The sequence below is a fragment of the Parasteatoda tepidariorum genome, chromosome 10 (genome assembly GCF_043381705.1).
Source record: "Parasteatoda tepidariorum isolate YZ-2023 chromosome 10, CAS_Ptep_4.0, whole genome shotgun sequence".
In the NCBI taxonomy this organism is placed as follows: Eukaryota; Metazoa; Arthropoda; class Arachnida; order Araneae; family Theridiidae; genus Parasteatoda; species Parasteatoda tepidariorum.
The window spans coordinates 77,594,967-77,616,290 of record NC_092213.1 but is presented as its reverse complement, the minus strand read 5'-3'; the positions used below and the strand labels follow the sequence as shown (position 1 = coordinate 77,616,290).

Here is a 21,324-nt window from a genome sequence, read left to right as displayed (position 1 = left end):
TTAAAAACTTTTATTAATAAAATATATATTTCACTGAAACAATGTTTAAATATGTATAAAATATGCATTTCTATACATTTTTATAAATGATTAACAAATTAAACTTAAAATGTTTTTTTACTACCTTACACAACTTCTGATANATTTAATATTTTTGCTTACCAAACAGACGGATATATTTTAAACTTAATGTTTGCATTTATCACTTTGTGCATGAAGCTAAAAATTAAGTTATAAATCATTAAACGAATCTCTTTAACTATAATTCATTTAGTATATTAATGTAATTTGCACTAAAAAATAATAATTGTAAAATGGGTAATAAGATCGGACACCGATTATAAATAACATTATCTTAAAATGTAATAATAATAATAACAACCGTCTTAAACTCTTAATTTAGAAAACAAACATAATTGAAAATGCTATAATAACAGCTTAGCACAGCCTTTAATAAGGGGTACAAAAATATTTATAAGAAAACAATACCTTTATGACTTATATCAATTTTATGCTGATAACAACTAAACCAATATGAAAATTAATGTTGGAAAACTGGATTCTACTATGTGATTTTCCGGCGAATAAAAATACACCATCAACAATGGAAAACTGCGACACCATCATTAGATTTTCATGTTTAGTTAGATATTAATTATTTAACCTTCCTCAGAAAGCAAAACCCTGTCTGATAGAATATTCACTAATATTTCAACTAACATTTGATAAGAGATGTAATTTATAACTCTTTTTTTGTCTCTACTGTAAAATTTCTGAAAATAGAGAAGTTTAGCTATTTTTGCAAAAGTACAATACATTACTTTTAAACAATGCATACCACATGAAAAAATATATTAAAAACTTTTATTAATAAAATATATATTTCACTGAAACAATGTTTAAATATGTATAAAATATGCATTTCTATACATTTTTATAAATTATTAACAAATCAAACTTAATTTTTTATTTATTTCATTACACAACTTCTGATATGTATAGTATTAATATAAAGTTTTAAAATTATCACATAAAATAGACATCACATCTATTCTAAAAATCACAAATTATCAATCTATATCACAGATATATTCGAAATAAAAAACTCTCAATCATCTTTTCAATCCTAACAATCAACTTTTTTAGAGGGATTGTTATTTTTTTATGTTTGGTGCAATTAATCCTTTTTCTTTGCTTGAACAAATTCATAAACATCTGCAATATCTTCGGGGCTGGTTCTGCAGCATCCACCAATTATTTTAGCATTTGCTGCAACCCATTCATTTAAATAGACACGATTTGGATTCACTTTCTCTCCTTTCCACCTAAGAAAGAAAACAGTTACAGTTCAGTTAAAAAATCTTTTTCAAAATAAAAAGATGCAGATATGCAATTATTGTATTGTTTAACACAAAATAAGACTTTGCAGAAATTTTTTTTTTTATTCAACTATTTTAAATTCAAAAATTAAATTTTTTATACACACTTAAAATGCATAAATTTTGACATTATAAATAGAAGACTTTTGGATAAAACATTCTATACACACAAGGCATGGTTATTAATTTCCAGGATTGATCTAATAATTCATATTAATAACATGAGTCCTGTGGCAGAATCGCAGCAACATTGTTGCAGAACTCTTGCAGAAAAAATTTTCTACTAAAAAGCAAAAAATTTTAATTTTCCTTTCTACTGAAATTTACAGGTAATATTCAAATCTGTATTTTCGGCAGTTGTTGATATTGATTTTCACATGTTTTTTTAAATATCCCGATATATTTCAAACAATATGGAAAATTCGAATTGTGCAATATTAAGGCAATATTTCGATTCAATTTTTGGCAGTTATTGATATTGATTTCTCCATAGTTTTTAAATCAGATATTTTTTATGCAATATTATTTATTACAACAGCCTAATCTCGAAACCAAACAAGCATTTGAAGAATCAGATTCGCATGATTTTGCTGTCATCGTTTTTAGGCAATTACTACTACGGATTTCATGATTTTTAGTTTTTTTTAATTGTGATTTAAAAAATGTGAAGAAGGAAATAATTTGTGCACCCCCCCCAACAAAATGAAAGAATATCACCCATAATATTAGAATAAAAAATTATTATTCAATTGAAAAAAATATTTTATAGTTTTTCTTTTTTTTTTGTAAACATAGAGTTTTTGTTATTTTAAATTGGTAACATTCATGTTTGTTATTATTAAAATTATCTTGCAGAATGATAAGAGAGTTTTGCTGCAGATAGCTCGAAAAAATTCTGCCACAGGAATCATGAGAATTATATATCCAGAATATCCTTATCTTAATTGAATGTATTACTATAACTGGCTGTTAAAGTTACAGAAACATTTTTTTTATATTTCTTTCATTAGGATACTTTTCTGATACTCTTACTGCCTTCCTCTTTAAGCCTCATTTTTTCAGTAACTTTTTTAGTCTAAAAATCAAAAAGTAAGTAAGAGATTTGTCCAAAGAATATAGTTAATGATTTACATTCACAACATTCAAAACTAAAAAACTTTTGTGAATGCGGTTTAAGGATGTCTAAGTCAATACGAAAGCTCCAAAGTCACAACTGAAGAAATTCTGACTAATCATTTTAAAAGTTGTTTACGAAAGTTTTACATCCAAGTACATCCAGGGAGTGGACAAAATAATGGAAGTACTTAATACTGATAATTCTTTCATATTTTTTCAAAAAATACTAAAATAATTATTTTATAGCTTAAGTGTTTTGATCATGTGATTTCTCATACTTATCAATGAAGTTAAAAGCTTTTAGAGATTTGTAGGACCAACAATAAATTAAAAACGACAAAAAGTGTTTTTGTACACTCTATGTCAAAAAATGTATCAATAAATTTGTGACTTATAGAAATTATTTTAGTTATTAATTTGCAATAAGTGCAAAAACTTTGCAAGCCTAGCCTAAATACTTATGGCAATATAGACACTTTTATAAAAAATAAAAAATTTTGTCTTAAGTTTTTTTGCTTTATAACTTTAAAAATATTCTATAAAATTAAACAAAATTTTTAGAAAAATTTAAAATTAGTTAGAAAATTATTATTTTAAAATTTGAGAAAAATTCATTTAAAATTACACAAAATATGAGTAACTAAAATAGTTCTTTTATAATGCTCATGCACGCCAAAAACTTGAATTTTTTTTCCCCTTCATTTTGTAAAAAATTGTACAAGGCAACTAATAAAAAAAAATCAGATTTGAATACCTTAAAAATTTAAAAAGTTTTAAACAATTGTCTAAGTAGTTTTTGTACTTTTTAAAAGAAACTCAAAATGATAAGAGACATTCTACAAACATAATTTTGTATCATAAGACAAAATTAAATAACAAATGATAATGCCCTATAATAAACGTTCATACACGAAACATGGAAATATGATTTATGGAGAGAAAACAGACGAAAGAAAAGTTACTTTTAGGAGGATGATCCCCAGTGTCATTTTTAATAAATCTTATTTAATTGTACAAAATGAATGTGGAAAACCCTTATATTTTGAGCTTCTTTTAAAAAGTACAAAAACTACGAAGAAAATTGCTTTAAACTTTTTAAGATATTATAATTGGACTTTTTTTTTAGTTGTCAAATACGCTTTTCTGCAAAATTAAGAAAAAAAATACAAATTTTCCCCTCACATGCACAAAAAGAACTACTTTAATTACTCATATCTTGTGTAATTTATACGAATTTTTCTCATATTTTAAAACTAATTTTTTTTAACTAATTTTAAATTGCTTTAAAAATTTTGTTTAATTTTGTTGAATATTTTGTAGCAAAAAAAAGTTGTCGCAAAAAAAAAGGCAAGGCAAAAAAATTAGCTTTTATAAAAAAAGTCCACATCTCTTTAAATATTCAAGCTAGGCTCACAAAATTTCATGTAATTATTGCATATATTAACTAAATAATTGCTACGAGTTACTAATTTATTGCTACATTTTTGGATATAGGGTGTTCATAAACACTATTTTATGCTTGAGATTTATTTTTGGTCTCTATACCTCTAAAAGCTTTAAACTTCATTGATAAGTTTGAGAAATTGCATGATCTAAACAGTTGTGAAATTATAAAATGGTTCTTTAAGCATTTATTGAAAAATATGAAAAAATGTATTAGTATAGAAAGGTTTTCATTATTTGTCCACCTTTTGTACATTAACTTGTATTTATGTATAAAATATCAGTAAAATATGCAGAAATTTATGCATAAAACATCAATTCTTAACTTTTTTTAAAAGAAGTTTGATATAACAATGATAGATATTTACATAAATAACAACTAATTTTAAACAAAATATTAAGAACAAGACACATACACACATTTTTGTTAGCAAATGATTCTAAAAATACAGTGTTTAATTTTAAACTTTTGCTTTTAAATGAAATATTAAAAGTAAAGATATATAGCGGAAAATGAATCGTTAAAATAAATGTGGTTTTCAAGTGAACATAACTTAAACTATTGTACTAAAATATTTGAATATATCTTACTTTATTTTTAAAGTTACTTCTCTTTACTTAGTTCTTACTTTATTATTTTTAGTTCTTACTTTATTAAAAACACATTCTAAAATATAAAAGCAAAAATGATTTTTTCTTTCTTTTTTCAAGCAAAGCTTTTAAACTTTTGCGTCTGAAAACACAATATTATAGCCAAGGCATATTATGGGTTATAAATGAGTATATGAAATTGAGATTCTCAATAACCATGACTTACTAATTGTTGCTTTAAAATATGCAACTTGCCATTAAAAAAATATTTTGATGCATCTTATTTTAGAAAAGAATCTTTTTAAAATCAGAAAGGGGGAAAAAGAATTTTTTACTAAATGGTATGATTAAACTTTTTTTTTTTTTTTGAATAAAATATATCATAAAAAAGACATATTTTGTGCTATAATTGGTTAAAAGAAATTTAATTTCTCAATCAAGATTGCTTAGAATATGCTTTTTTAAAATAATGAGTCGTTTAAAAAATATCTCGACACTTCTTATTTAAAAAAATACTTAAAAATGAGAAAATAAATTTAAACCAAGCACTTTAATTTATAATTTTTGACTTTTCTATAAAATATATTTCAGCAAGACACATTTTGGGTAAAAAATTGTTAAAACTAATATTAGTTTGCATAAATTCAAACTATTGTTACAAAATAACTTAGTTAAAAAATATTTTAATGCATCTCGTTTTATTAAAAAAAATATTTCAAAAGGAAGAAAATTGCAATTGATAGATTGAATCTATAAATAACACCATCTTAATTTGAAATTTTTTGTATGATAATAAAACCATACAGAAAAATAATAAAACCGTACATTTTTCAGTTATAAATGTTTGTAGAAATGGTTGATAAAATTTGAAAGTACCCTCTGATAGAAAATGTGAGAAGTTTGTTGTACAGGACACGGATTGCAAAAAATAATTTAAGAAAGTTATTTGATAGTGAAATTATAACTAGCCATTTAGTTAACATTAAATAGATGTTGTTGCTTATTCTCATCTGGTCTGACAAAGTCGGACCATATCTATGAACCCGTTGACCTGAATCAAATTGAAGACCAAAAGAGGAAAAGAGTAGATGTCCTCCCAGAGAAGGCCAAGACAGTCAAGGATATGATTGGCAGAAGCCTGGTGTAGATAGGATTTAGGGCAGAGGGGGTAGGTTTTAGTTCCTTCAGGAAATAGTAAACCTTTTCGATAACCGGTAGCAAGGCGGGAGAGGGTGTTGCAGACTCTCCTTTCAAATGGAAGAGTCAAAGAAACACTACGCTTATTTTGTACCAATGGTGGGTGGGGGGAATCAGCCAGTCCCTGAGAAGCTGGGATTTCTTTAGGGAGTAAAGTTCAAGATAGGTGAGATCAGAAGAGGTAGGGTGTGAATGGTTGCAACCCTCTTTAGTCAGGCTGTCTGCCAAGTCGTTGCCATAGAGACTTATACATTAATTTATAATTATACAAAAGCATAAATAATATCACAAAATATAATGCTATGATAGTATAAATGATTATTAATATACCAGATCAAGAACATTAGATAACTATTTATATGGGACTTCATTTAGCCACTTGTAGTTATTGCAAGTAGATTGACCATTTTTTCAAGGAAATTATTCTAAGTTTAGGTAATAACAAAAAAAATTAAAAAATGCAGTACTCTAACACTTCTCTGATTTTTTTTCTTCAAAAATTAGACTCTCTATAACTGTATTAAAACATAAAAGTTAACCACTTCCCTGATTGTCCCGAGTTAACTTGGGTATGTATGTATTGCAAATATTTATTATCCCAAGATAACTTGGGCGTAATAGAATTTGTCTGCATGTTTTGTTTTATCACGTTTTTTATTGTCCGGAACCAAAAAAATAAAAAATTGTAATCTGCTATGATTGGAAGTTTGCGGAGTTTTGTTTGCGGATTGTGGGACTGTACACGTGTTTTGGGAGATTATATATACGATGGTTGCTTAATTCAGGGGTGATTGTGAGCCCAAGTTGAAATTCCGGAAAATTTCTTGAGTTAAAAAAATAAACAATTTAAATTGAAAAATTAGAAAAAAATTTAAACAAGTTTTCTTTCCTTTTCCTCAATATTTCTTAGTTTACTTAAAATATATTTAAAATTTTACACATACCTATAATGACCTGGAGATGCAATTAATTAACAAATATGCAATTAAATAACAAAATTTACAAATATGTCTTTCTTTCTTGAGTTTATGATTATAACAACTATTTACTAATAAAAAATGAATATTAATCATGAATATAAGCTTATAAAGTATCTCTCTGGCTCTCNCTCTTACTGCCTTCCTCTTTAAGCCTCATTTTTTCAGTAACTTTTTTAGTCTAAAAATCAAAAAGTAAGTAAGAGATTTGTCCAAAGAATATAGTTAATGATTTACATTCACAACATTCAAAACTAAAAAACTTTTGTGAATGCGGTTTAAGGATGTCTAAGTCAATACGAAAGCTCCAAAGTCACAACTGAAGAAATTCTGACTAATCATTTTAAAAGTTGTTTACGAAAGTTTTACATCCAAGTACATCCAGGGAGTGGACAAAATAATGGAAGTACTTAATACTGATAATTCTTTCATATTTTTTCAAAAAATACCAAAATAATTATTTTATAGCTTAAGTGTTTTGATCATGTGATTTCTCATACTTATTAATGAAGTTAAAAGCTTTTAGAGATTTGTAGGACCAATAATAAATTAAAAACGACAAAAAGTGTTTTTGTACACTCTATGTCAAAAAATGTATCAATAAATTTGTGACTTGTAGAAATTATTTTAGTTATTAATTTGCAATAAGTGCAAAAACTTTGCAAGCCTAGCCTAAATACTTATGGCAATATAGACACTTTTATAAAAAATAAAAAATTTTGTCTTAAGTTTTTTTGCTTTATAACTTTAAAAATATTCTATAAAATTAAACAAAATTTTTAGAAAAATTTAAAATTAGTTAGAAAATTATTATTTTAAAATTTGAGAAAAATTCATTTAAAATTACACAAAATATGAGTAACTAAAATAGTTCTTTTATAATGCTCATGCACGCCAAAAACTTGAATTTTTTTTCCCCTTCATTTTGTAAAAAATTGTACAAGGCAACTAATAAAAAAAAATCAGATTTGAATACCTTAAAAATTTAAAAAGTTTTAAACAATTGTCTAAGTAGTTTTTGTACTTTTTAAAAGAAACTCAAAATGATAAGAGACATTCTACAAACATAATTTTGTATCATAAGACAAAATTAAATAACAAATGATAATGCCCTATAATAAACGTTCATACACGAAACATGGAAATATGATTTATGGAGAGAAAACAGACGAAAGAAAAGTTACTTTTAGGAGGATGATCCCCAGTGTCATTTTTAATAAATCTTATTTAATTGTACAAAATGAATGTGGAAAACCCTTATATTTTGAGCTTCTTTTAAAAAGTACAAAAACTACGAAGAAAATTGCTTTAAACTTTTTAAGATATTATAATTGGACTTTTTTTTTAGTTGTCAAATACGCTTTTCTGCAAAATTAAGAAAAAAAATACAAATTTTCCCCTCACATGCACAAAAAGAACTACTTTAATTACTCATATCTTGTGTAATTTATACGAATTTTTCTCATATTTTAAAACTAATTTTTTTTAACTAATTTTAAATTGCTTTAAAAATTTTGTTTAATTTTGTTGAATATTTTGTAGCAAAAAAAAGTTGTCGCAAAAAAAAGGCAAGACAAAAAAATTAGCTTTTATAAAAAAAGTCCACATCTCTTTAAATATTCAAGCAAGGCTCACAAAATTTCATGTAATTATTGCATATATTAACTAAATAATTGCTATGAGTTACTAATTTATTGCTACATTTTTGGATATAGGGTGTTAATAAACACTATTTTATGCTTGTGATTTATTTTTGGTCTCTATACCTCTAAAAGCTTTAAACTTCATTGATAAGTTTGAGAAATTGCATGATCTAAACAGTTGTGAAATTATAAAATGGTTCTTTAAGCATTTATTGAAAAATATGAAAAAATGTATTAGTATAGAAAGGTTTTCATTATTTTGTCCACATTTTGTATGTATAAAATATCAGTAAAATATGCAGAAATTTATGCATAAAACATCAATTCTTGACTTTTTTTTAAAAGAAGTTTGATATAACAATGATAGATATTTACATAAATAACAACTAATTTTAAACTAAATATTAAGAACAAGACACATACACGCATTTTTGTTAGCAAATGATTCTAAAAGTACTGTGTTTAATTGTGCTTTTAAAGGAAATATTAAAAGTAAAGATATATAGTGAAAAATGAATTGTTAAAATAAATTTGGTTTTCAAGTGAACATAAATTAAACTAATGTACTAAAATAATATTGCCCTAAAATATTTGAATATATCTTACTTCAATTTTTAAAGTTACTTCTCTTTACTTAGTTCTTACTTTATTATTTTTAGTTATTACTTTATTGAAAACATATTTTAAAATATAAAAGCAAAAATGCTTTTTTTTTCTTTCTTTTTTCAAGCAAATGATTCTTTTAAACTTTTGCGTCTGAAAACAATATATTACAGCCCAGGGATATTATGGGCTATAAATGAGTAAATGAAATTGAGATTCTCAATAACAATAACTTGCTAACTGTTGCTTTAAAATATTTAACTCGCTATTAAAAAAATATTTTGATACATCTTATTTTAGAAAAGAATATTTTTTATTATCAGAAAGAGGGGAAAAGAATTTTTTCCAAAATTGTATGATTAAACTTTTTTTCTTTTTGAATAAAATATATCATAAAAAAGACTCATTTTGTGTTGAAATTGGTTAAAAAAAATTTAATTTCTCAATCAAGATTGCTTAGAATATGCTATTTTAAAATGATGAGTCGTTTAAGAAATATCTTAATACTTCTTATTAAAAAAAATATTTAAAAAGGAGAAAATAAATTTAAACCAAACACTTTAATTTGTAACTTTTGACTTTTCAATAAAATTTATTTCTGCAAGACACATTTTGGGTAAAAAACTGTTAAAACAAATATTAGTTTGCATAAATTCAAATTATTGTTATAAAATAACTTAGTTAAAAAATATTTTAATGCATCTCGTTTTATTAAAAAAAAGGTTTAAAAAGGAAGAAAACTGCAATTGATAAATTGAATCTATAAATAACACCATCTTAATTTGAAATTCTTTGTATCATAATAAAACCATACAGAAAAATAATAAAACCATACATTTTTGAATTATAAATGTTTGTAGAAATGGTTAATAAAATTTGAAAGGTACTTTCTGATAGAAAATGTAAGTGAGAAGTTTGTTGTACAGGACACAGATTGCAAAAAATCATTTAAGAAAGTTATTTGATAGTGAAATAATAACTAGTCATTTAGATAACATTAAATACATGTTGTTGCTTATACTCATCTGGCCTGACGAAGTCAGACCATATCTATAAACCCGTTGACCAGAATGAAATCAAAGACCAAAAGAGGAAAAGAGTAGATGTCTTCCCAGAGAAGGCCAAGACAGTCCAGGATATGATCGGCAGAAGCCTGGTGTAGATGGGATTTAGGGCAGAGGGGGTAGGTTTTAGTTCCTTCAGAAAAAAGTAAACCTTTTAGATGGCCGGTAGCTAGGTGGGAGAGGGTGGTGCAGACTCTCCTTTCACTATATAGATAACTATTTATATGGGACTTCATTTAGCCACTTGTAGTTATTGCAAGTAGATTGACCATTTTTTCAAGGAAATTATTCTTAAGTTTCGGTAATAACAAAAAAAAAATTTAAAAAATACAGTGCTCTAACACTTCTCTGATTTTTCTTCTTCAAAAATTAGACTTTCTGTAACTGTATTAAAACATCAAAGTTAACCACTTCCCTGATTGTCCCGAGTTAACTCGGGTATGTATGTATTGCAAATATTTATTATTCCAAGATAACTCGGGCGTAGTAGAATTTGTCCGTATGTTTTGTTTTATCACGGTTTTTATCGTCCGGAACCAAAAAAAAAATGAAAAAATTGTAATCTGCTATCAGGGGTCGGTCCAGACATTTTGTGAAAGGTCCGTTTTTCGCGAAATTGGGAAAAAATTACTCACATTCTTTCAACCAGGGTTCGCTTTTATGAATTTGTGCAAGTAGGGTCCAGTTATTGCAAAACACTTTTTCAATGAGTTTTTAAATTTTAAATAGATACAAGATTATGCTCTGCACTGTAAAATTATAGCAAAAAAATTAAATTTTCAAAAATAAACAGCAATTGCTGCTTCTAAACTAGAGATGCAACATACAAATATTTGGTATTTAGCCTATACTGCTGAAAGCAGAATATTCATTTAGGACGAATAGTGGAAGAATCGTCTGCCGAAGACAAAACTTAATTCGTTTACATCCGTCTTTCTTGTTTACTGCCCTGGGAAGGGTTTATTCGATTAACAAAACAATAATGAAGATAATCAAATTTGTGAAGGGTCCAATTAAAAGAAAAATCATTTTGTGAAGGGTTCGTTTTTAAGTTAAAATATTTTGTGAAGGGTCCGTTTTTATGAAAAGATATTTCGTGAAGGGTTCGTTAACGCACCCAAATTTTTTTCTAAACAGACCCCTGGCTATGATTGGAAGTTTGGCGAGTTTTGTTTGGGAGTTTTGCTGTTGGATTGTGGGACTGTACACGTATTTTGGGCGATTGTATATACGATGATTGCTGAATTTACAAAGAAAAAAAAGACTAAAAAATGGCATATCACTTCATTGGCATATAGAAAGTATCACTTTGCATTGTCCTTTGTTTTAAAAACTATCTTACAAAGGCTAATATTTAACTTTTATCATTTGCCCTAGATAACCAGGAGAGTAAACGTGATGGTAAATTAAACGTTTTTTTTACACACAAAAAAATTCAAATTTCAACATAAAACTTGTGCATTATGTTTTGTTTTTGTTCCTTGTATTTATTACTGAAATAAAATAAAATATGCTGATTTGTTGCATTGATCTTCTTCAAAACAATTGGTAAGGGAAGGGGTTAATAGCTAAAAAAGGATAAGAATGAAATGTTTACCTTTATAATTACTTTTAATACATACCCAGTGTGAGTATCCCATAGCTCACCGCTATTTGGATAAACAATTAAAGGATAGTGAGGTAAAGCAGAATGAATATTTTTCAAGAGGTTCACAGCAAACTCGGGAGAACAGCAGTTGACACCAATGGCAATCAGTTGAGAAGGATTGGATGCCTCAGCACAAACTTTAGATGCTTCTCCCACATCTTCCCCATGAGCGGTCTTGTCCATAGACTATAGAAGACAAAGAATGTCATTAACGCATGGAAGTTTTAATGTTTTTTGTAAAAATACTTTTTCTTTTGTTGCTACAAAAATAATAATAATTCTTACTATTTTAATTTCTAAGCTAGTAACATTAAAATATTTGCAAACGCTGATGCTTTAAATCAGTTAAATTTTGTGGGAAAAAAACTTTTAAAGTTTTCCAGAAAATAATTATATATTATTAGGGATATGATTAATGGGGGACTAGAACAAATAATAAATATTAAGCCACAGAATGTAATGCTATATTTAAAAACAACACACGTTTTTAAATATAACATTAACAAAAATTATAATGACGATAAAAACAATGGTTGTGTGCATACATATATTCATATATTCTCCAATGTATAGTACTAATGAAACTATTTCTCCAAATAAAAACAAACTAAAATCATATTTTTAAATATACTTAGATAACAATCAGTAATACAAAACAAATTTGACAAATGCAATAGCAAGCTTTTTATAAACTAAATAGAAATGAAGATTCACATATATCAAGAACTTTATCGTTATGTTGTATTATTGGCATTTCTAAAAATGTAGAAAGGATAGTTCTAAACTTTCAGCTCTTAAAATACAATTAAGTTTAAATTTAATTCATAGTAAAAAATTTTAGCGTAGTTTATAATTTTGTCTAGTGACAGGTAATAACATTAATAATAGCAAAAGTTTTTTACATATAAATGAATTAAAAAATATTTGTTTCCAACCAAAAGGGCCAGTTTTGGGAATTCATGATATTAACTGAGAAAATGTAACACCAAATTAAAAAAATTTAAACTGTATCTAGCTGTTAACAAATAAAAATATGAATAAAAAGTTTAAATAGAACAGATACTTGATAATATCCTTCACAAATGGCAGTAATAAACGTTATGTATATTACTAAGTTAAAGATATTTAAAAAAAAAAAATTAGAGTTTTGAGGCATGTTTAAAACACTAACATACAGAACTGTGCTATTACATTAACAAAAAATAGGTTAAAGTAAGTATTAAATTTTATTTATCCATCCTTAAAATAAAATTTCAAATATCCAAGTGTTTTCTTATGCTTCTATGAAATATTTCTACAACAAAAGGACATTTTCTTAAACATGAAATCTAAAATTATTCATAAAATGTAACACACACAATGCCTTTAGTTTGTCTAATAAATTTATTAAAAGATAATCTGATGTCCTAAATTATCATTTTGATTATATAGGAAAATATACAACATAAGTAGTTAATATTTAGCACATATAGCATAATATCAATAGAATTCAGATTTAGATACTATTAATTTAATTATTCGTTCCTTTAAAGAAGTGTTCATATGTAGGTTAATTGTAATTTTACTATATTTAGATCAATTGCATTGATCTAACCATAATGAAACTCATCTAAGTCTTAGACTAAGAACAGGAAGGTTTAAAGCAACATTGCACAACCAGCCGAAACCAACTGTAGATTCATAAAAGAAAATTAGAATATAAAAGGTAAAGAAAGAAGTTATTAAAGTGAAAAAAGGTGAAGAATTACAAAGAAAATTATACACTTATATCATGATAAATTTTTATATTATTACAGACACACAAGACTAAAATATCAAGGGAAAAAAATCGTATCAGGATAACATCCTTTTAAACTGAATTTACAGAGTTTGGTAGCTGATCCGGGAGACCATGAATTGACTGACTTGGATTAAATTCGATGCTAATTTCGAAAATTTAAAATTTAATGCATCGTTCAGAATCTATTAACAACTTTTAATTCTGAGAACTGCGAAAAGTAATTAAAAGTGTAATACATAGTTAGAACAAAATTATACAGGGGGAAAAACAGAACTAAAAATATTCGGATTGCTTTAACAAAAATGTTGAATAAATTAGCCAAATATTTTTTTCCCCACACTTTTTTATTCATTTGTTTACAATTTCCACATCGTATCCACTTTATTGTACCATATGGCATTACCATATCACACACAGCACAAATGACTATAGCAAAACTTCAGGACTCTCAATTTCTTCTCCATACTCAGTAGACTAACCCCTCTCTGACTACCACTTCATTCAAAATTTGGGCAACTTTTTAAAAGAAAAACAATTAAATTCCAAAAATGCTGTAAAACTGGTCATACTAGCAATTGACTCATATTTGCCACGATTTTATCCTACTTGACTGAATAACCTGCTGCTTAGAAGGCAAAAGTGTTAATGTAATATGGTTGTATACTTTGATAGATAAAACAGTTCATTATATCTGCAAGTTATCAACACTTTGTCTATTTTATCACAAAAGTCATACTTGAGTATAAAAAAAACCTTGAAACTTAACAAATGATCATTAAATAGTGCAAGTACAAAATCAATGCTACCTGGCATGAAAAGCTCAACCACGCTTTTGTTTGAGGAAACTCCTTTAAGAGAGACACAAGAGCTTCAGCTTCCATCTGAGCAGGGATTGTTTCAAAAGCCAAAACATCAACTCCTGCATTCACCAAACACTGAATACGGTGCCTATGCCATGTTTTAAGTTCCTGTAAAAAAAACAAAATTACAAAATAATAAAATTTAGTTTGCTATTTTGGAATTAATTAACCATTAGACTAATAAATTCAAGATTAAATTTTATGGTGCTCAGAGTTACGCCAAATGAGTTTTTGAAAAGAATAATGATAAATTAAAAAGTAAAAATTTTCCTAAGAGTGCACAACCTCCTTCTAAAGGGACCCAATGTGACAATTTTATTTACCTTTTTTTTTTATTCATTTCCATAACAGATGAATCTTGTAAACAACATAAATAATATAATAATATTAAGGAAAAATTAAAAAAGAATTAAATTATATTAATGTAAAATTAAATAAGAAAAAGTAAATAACATAATAATATTAAAGAAAAATTAAATTTTTTATTTAAAATTTATTTCACCATTATTAACTCCAAATTTAACTATATATTATAACCATTCTGAAATTTTAAGTTAAAATGGTTATAGGTATTGATTTCTTAAAAAAGAATAAAAAATAAGGATACTAAATATGCAAGGTTGATAAAATCATGAGTTAATTTAAAAAGTAGAAAATATTTAATATTTTACCTTTTTTTACAGTTACCAATAATAAATTTGATAAAATTATCTTTTTAACTATACATTAAAAATCTAGTGATGTTGGTGTAGTTTTCCAAATGTTGATCCGCTATTGGCCAATATTCACACGGCAGTATCCAGTTTTCGCAGATTAATTTCCATATTTTTTTGGTCATTATCAGCATAAAATTAATATAAGTCATAAAAGTATTGTTTTCCTGTAAGGTATTTTGGTACCAAAAATTTAAAAATTATCTGCAATACTTATTTTTTCATTTTATTCTGCCATTATTAAATTTTTTATTTTGACATAACAAACTAAATTTAGAGTTTAAAATTAAAAGAGTTGTTTGTTCATTATAATGCAGTACCTAATTATATTACATTTTAAAATAAACTTATTTAAATCTTGCATAAATTTATTAACTGTTTTACAATTTGTATTTTTTGGAACAAATTACATTAGCATACTATTATAAATTACCATAAAAGAGATTTGTTCAATGATTTAGAGCTTAATAATCCGCTTCATGTACCATGTGATTCAGCAGGCACAAATTGTATTTAATATATCAGCCTGTTTGGCAAACAAAAGTATTAAATTATGACAGAGAACTACCCAAACTTGCTATAACAATAGACTTTTAATTTTAAATGTTATTTTTAAAAAAAATTATTACTAAGCAAAATTATTAATGTTCACTTACAAATCTTAATAGAATCATAAGGGAAATAGAAATCATATGAGATAAGGATAATAAAATCATATGAGAGATATTATAGAATCATATGAGACTGAATCATATAGGATTATTTACCAATCAAATTTGACTCAAAATAAATATTTCATTTAAAGAAATAAATGTTGCATATGGGAAGGGGAGGTGCAACCGTGAGCAAACAGAACTCTTTCTCATACATGTATTTTAATTGAATAATTTAAACTTTTATAAAAAAAAAACTGTTTCATTCTAAGACAGAAGAATTATTGTGACGTAATCATTAGTGAGTGGCAGCAAACAGGAGTCTTAAAGACATCTGAAAATAATCTGTTGGTAAAAAAATTATCATTACATAAAAAGTATTTGGAAGAAAAATATATAAAATTTCATATCATGAAAAACAAAATGTTTGTTTTATTTAAACCCTACAAATTTATGACTTTAATTAAAGTATTTAAACTATTGCAAATTGGGCATCAAAATTTTCAGACTAGTAAAGATTCTACCTTAAAAACCATGTACCTGAAATGTTACAGTTGAAACAAAACTCCCTGTGTATTCAGAGCCATCGGCCATTGCTGCACCATATGAACCCACAGATCCAGCAATCACTATATCCTTACCACCTACAAACATAAATTTAATACCATCAACAATGTAAACAAAAATGCTACACACATCTGTTAGTTAATGAATTTAGATCACATAAATTAATTTCCTCTTTATTCTAATAAAAAATACAAAAATTACATCATTAAGCAGGATGGGAAATTTTTATACTTCATAATACAAAAGATTCATCATCATCAAAAAAAAGAAATAAAAATATGTTTTAGACATAATCTTTTGCATGATATTATCTTTCATAGCTAGTTTCACTTTGGTAAATACAGTGAAACCTTTCAGGAGCGACCTTACTCCATTCCACAGAAAAATAGCAGTTGATGGAGGTTGGATGTTCTTAGGAGTTACCTCCACTGACTTCAAAATTATTATCCAAAGTAAATGATTTTTAGTCAATGTCATTTTCTTAGTGTGGAAGTGCCACTGCTGCTGGCATCTTGAAAAGATGGGTCTCTGAATAAAGTTTAGCATCTATAAAAACAATCCTAACTGATATAATTATGATTAAAAACAAATTTACCAACTATGAATGATAAAGCTATTTTTAATAAATAAACAATAATGCTTTTTGTTTAAATTTGAATTTAATTTTATATCAGAAAAATTAGTTAGCTTTAAAAGATAAGAAGAGTAAATCATTGTTGGCATCTTTTTTATTACACTCTGACAACAACATGGGGTTGTATCATCAAAAAAAGCTCTCTAAATAAGAGCCAGCCTTACACAAATATTTTGAATACATTTTAGCTTATATATTTGTTTTGTTAAATTTTTTCTTTTAATATTTTTTTGTGTCTCCTTATTTGACCTTTTCCGCATTTGGTGCAGATACTTGCACGGTCGCTGAAAGAGGTTGGTTTTCTTCAACACAAAGTCAATGGAAAAAATTCTGTGCCTCCCTAAAGTGGTCATAAATAGAGGTGGTTGCTACAAGAAGTGGTCTTTTTTAAAGGTTTCACTGTTAAACCTTTTGCTTCCTTTCTTTTACATTTTTTTGAAATAGCAAAAAGGTAAATCTAATAAAAAGATAATATCAATATAAATAAAGATAAATATAAAACAAAGAAAATGAAGATATAAATAAGATAATATCAATATAAAGACAATATAAATCTAATAAAAAGAAAACAAGTAATATGCTTATAAAAATATGGTTTTGAACATGAAACACATATTGGTTGATACTAGTTAAATAGCGTATCTTAAGTTTGTTATTAAAACTATAAATCTAATAAAAAAAATCTTATAAGTTTCAAGTTATCACTATTATAATTTATAGTAATCATTAATATTAGCTTAGTCTAGCTGCTTAATTTTTGCTGCATTTTTGTTAATCTAGCTGTAAATTAAATATATTTCTTTTATTTGAAGCTAAATCTAAACTAAATCTAAACTAGAAGCTAAATCTAAACTAATTTCTAAACTAAAATTGTTGGATGGCCATAATATATTGAAAGGTTTTCAATTAAATAAGAAAATCATCCGCCCTTGGCAAAATTAATAATTTAATTTCTGAACAATAAAACGCTATTAAACAAAGTCTACTTAAAGTAAATCAAGTTTGAATCAGGAAATAATACAATACAGGATCAATTCACAACAGAAACTTCATAAAAATATAAGACTTATGATTAATCAGTAAAACTAGCTTTCTTTTTTACTTTTGGAAATTTTCCCAAATTCTTCTTTAGCTTTTTTTGCAAGAGAAACACTTGATTTTATGATGTTTTCACTTTCTTCAACAGTTAAGCCAAGATATTTTTGAAATCCTTGACGACTAGCCTGGTAACTAGCTGTTGTGAGAATATCAGCTCCACCTTCTAAATAGCTATAGATGTGGGGGGAAAAACAGTAAAGATAGTTACTAAAGTACAGTATTATGCTAAACTACATGTTTTGGATTGCTTATAGAAAAGTTAATTTTTTTTTTCTTTTACAGATCTGCCAATATATGTTTTAAACATTTTCAAGACAAAATGTTAGGGATGGTTATATAAAACTGTTTAAAAATAATAAAGGGTGCTATAAGCACAAGTAAAAAGAACAAAATATTTAAAAAACTCTACGGCATTGACACTTTAATATTCTTGAAAAAAAAAACTTCTGCTTCATATTTATAATTGCAATCATGATTGAAAAATCAGTTCTTAAAAACTTATGATGTATGCTTTGAAATTTATTTTAATGAGAATTGTGAAGTGATTTGAAATTTACAAAATGCAATCACAATTTATAAAGTGATTTACAAATCACTCAAATGTGGATTGGATGTGCAATTTCTAAATTACTTTAATGTAAATCGGAATGTATTATATGTAACTAATAATGTGAATTGTAATATGCAATTGATAATGTTTTTTAGCACTGTTTTGGAAATCTTGCCAAACTAAATATACAAAATAATCCATTTGAATTTCCAATAGTTTAAAAAGATTAATGATGCATGCTAGGGCTTTAATGGATTTATTTGATTTCGGCTCTCAGCTTACACCTGTTTTTATAGTTTTCTTCACCATGTAACACAATATGCGGATTAATTGCATCAAAAAGTCCCCCATGAAGGTTAGTTTATACCAATGCTTGATCCAGTTTTTTTGTCTATGGGGTGGGGCTCAAAATTACAAGACTAAGAAGTTAAACATTTATAACTGCAAAACAAACAATGAGCCGGCTGTTCAATAGTGGTTAGAAAAAATATGAAATAAAATGGCAGATGCAAAGTATTTTAAAATGGATTATAATCCAGACAGATATTAATATCTATTTGAATTTTTAAAAAAAACTGTTTGAGAAAACATTGTACTTTTTCTACAATTAGAATAAAAAAGGATTTTCGCTATGCATTTTCAAGCATTAAAGTGGAAATTTTTTATTATTGCTCTGAGTTGACAAGTGTTTTGTTTTTGCTTCCAGTTACAGTTAACTACTTGTAATTTTAAAATGAAAATTTAGTTGGATATAATAGCACATTTTTTCCCATTTTATGTTGATGCTGTTTAAATGAAATACATAATACTTATTATAACCTTTTATGAACATCTACAATAGCTTCAGGATTTTCAACTAACAGTCTTGCACTCCATAATGGATCATTCTAAAATTCATAATAATTCATTCAAAAATAAAAATTTCAATTTTATACCATATAATTAAAATAAGCTAAGAAGAAATTAAGAATATATTTTTGCATCAGCACTTACACCAAAATAATCAAAGATTTAACAACTTCTGGATAGCAGTATGTGAGAAACTGAACAAAAATATCACAGAAGACGAAGTCAAAAGGTACATTTTATAGCTTTCCTTGAGCAAACCTCAACATAAAGAAGAATCCCTTTTAAAATTCTTTTGATACTATGTTGATTATAATTAGAACAAACAGATCAATATCGGAATATCCCTTACTTAACGTGACATTGATTATATCTTTTACAAACTACTCAGAATCAAATATTAAAAATTGAATACATTTGACAAAAACAATTAAAGTTTTTGTACTTTAAGTACAATGCAGCATAAACAGGTAGGGCATATTTGGATTTCATTATCCATTGCACCAACTACAATCGCAAAGTCAGCAAATAGATTTTAAACTTGTAAATTTAAAAAAAAAAAAAAACATGTACAGATTTGCAAAAAGGTAGCTGAGAATTATACACTTCGATTTGGTCCCCTTTTCTTATGTTTTGTTTTTTCTCACCAACTACAATCACCAAGGCACCAAATTGACTTTAAACTGGAAAAAGCTTTTTTCTTTTCTTTTTTTTAAAAAACAAACAAACATATATGCTTGTCTGGGGTGGCTATACCCTTCGAGATGGCCCCTTTCTTTGATGTTTCTTTTCAGTTTCTTGCGAACCACTGCCTGGAAGTTGCCAAGACTTGGAAATTATTTTGCCATTGATCACAATCCGGAAATCTCCCCACTTCCAGTGAGAGGCTCACAAGAAACTAAATAAAATTTTAAAAAAACACTTAATGGGCCCCCCCAACTCAGGAATATTTCCGTATTGTGATCTGTTGCGCCAACTACAATTGCCAAGGTGCCAAATAGATTTTAAACTTGCAAATTTTTTTTAAAAATACATGTAGATATTTGCCCAGGGTGGCTACGAGTTATACATTTCGAGTTGGATCCTTTCTATGATGTTTCTTTAGTTTCTCGCGGGCCGCTGCTCGGAAGTTGCCAAGACTTTGGCAATTATTCCGCCATAGAGATCCCATAGAACTCAGGCGCTTTGGCGATTGTAGTTAGCATGACAAATCACGATACCAAAATATCCCCCCCGCTCAAAACTTCGAACCCCGCTCAAACTTGTCAAAACTTCGCCATTATTTTTCCGATACCTGAAATCATCCCAGATCTCTTAAAATGAAATGACAAACTAAAATAAATTAAAATGAGATGTAATGGTGACAGACTGCGGGAAGAAAAAAAATTTATATTAAAAAATCAAAATGAAAAAAATCTTTAGAATCGTACTATTTATTTTATTAATAATAGTAATCTAATTTGATACTTTTTTTTTTCAATTTCGTCATCTGTAACAAAAACGAGAATAAAAGAACACTTTATCATGTGATTTACTTGCAAAGAAAAACCCTTTCTTTCCAATTCAGTAGCCAAACCACCATCTAAAATAAAAATATCTGTTTGCAATTTTTCGTGCAACATTACTCTCATATGAGAAATTAGGAATCGAAAACAAATGTAAATAACACGTTTTAATTCAGAAAAGATGAAAACAAAACAAAATGACAAATTTCTTTTCTTCTGTTACGTTTTCAGCTGTTTGTTTCTGTTCATGTGAGAAACATTTCACTTTGCATATCGCAGGAAATAGAAATTAAAAAGCTGTAAGCGAGACTTATCTCACGCAGAAAGCTCTCATACTCGTAATTCATTTGTCATTCCCCCGTTCCGTCATTCTTTTCTGCTAAAAATTTTATTTATTACAGAAGAGGAAAAAAAAATTATGTCACAGAAAAGAATATTTTATTCAATACTTATTCTG

General features: G+C 26.6%; 1 protein-coding gene across 3 annotated transcripts; it reads right to left on the bottom strand.

The window, feature by feature from the left end:
• Positions 1 to 847: 847 nt before the first annotated feature.
• On the bottom strand, positions 848 to 21,314 carry LOC107446768 (uncharacterized). Of its 3 annotated transcripts, none has more exons than XM_071186864.1 (7): positions 21,204 to 21,314; positions 19,336 to 19,403; positions 17,971 to 18,137; positions 16,208 to 16,311; positions 14,248 to 14,409; positions 11,636 to 11,847; positions 848 to 1,325 (listed from the first exon to the last, which is right to left on the bottom strand). In XM_071186864.1, the coding sequence occupies exons 1-7, from the start codon at positions 21,219 to 21,221 to the stop codon at positions 1,178 to 1,180; spliced, it is 879 nt and encodes a 292-aa protein (XP_071042965.1). In that variant the 5' UTR covers positions 21,222 to 21,314; the 3' UTR covers positions 848 to 1,177. The 3 variants fall into 3 exon arrangements, with proteins under 3 accessions (XP_071042965.1, XP_042906077.1, XP_042906078.1); XM_043050143.2 differs by lacking the exon at positions 21,204 to 21,314 and adding an exon at positions 20,898 to 21,116; XM_043050144.2 differs by lacking the exons at positions 19,336 to 19,403; positions 21,204 to 21,314 and adding an exon at positions 20,898 to 21,100.
• Between the last annotated feature and the right edge of the window lie 10 nt (positions 21,315 to 21,324).

Coding starts and splice junctions, on each gene's coding strand:
- LOC107446768 (XM_043050143.2), bottom strand. CDS start 20,993: ATGAGAGTAATGTTGCACGAAAAATTGCAAACAGATATTTTTATTTTA. Junction 18,138..19,335: donor ATTGTAGATGTTCATAAAAG/GTTATAATAAGT, acceptor CCACATCTATAG/CTATTTAGAAGGTGGAGCTG. Junction 1,326..11,635: donor CTATGGGATACTCACACTGG/GTATGTATTAAA, acceptor TTTCTTTCTTAG/GTGGAAAGGAGAGAAAGTGA.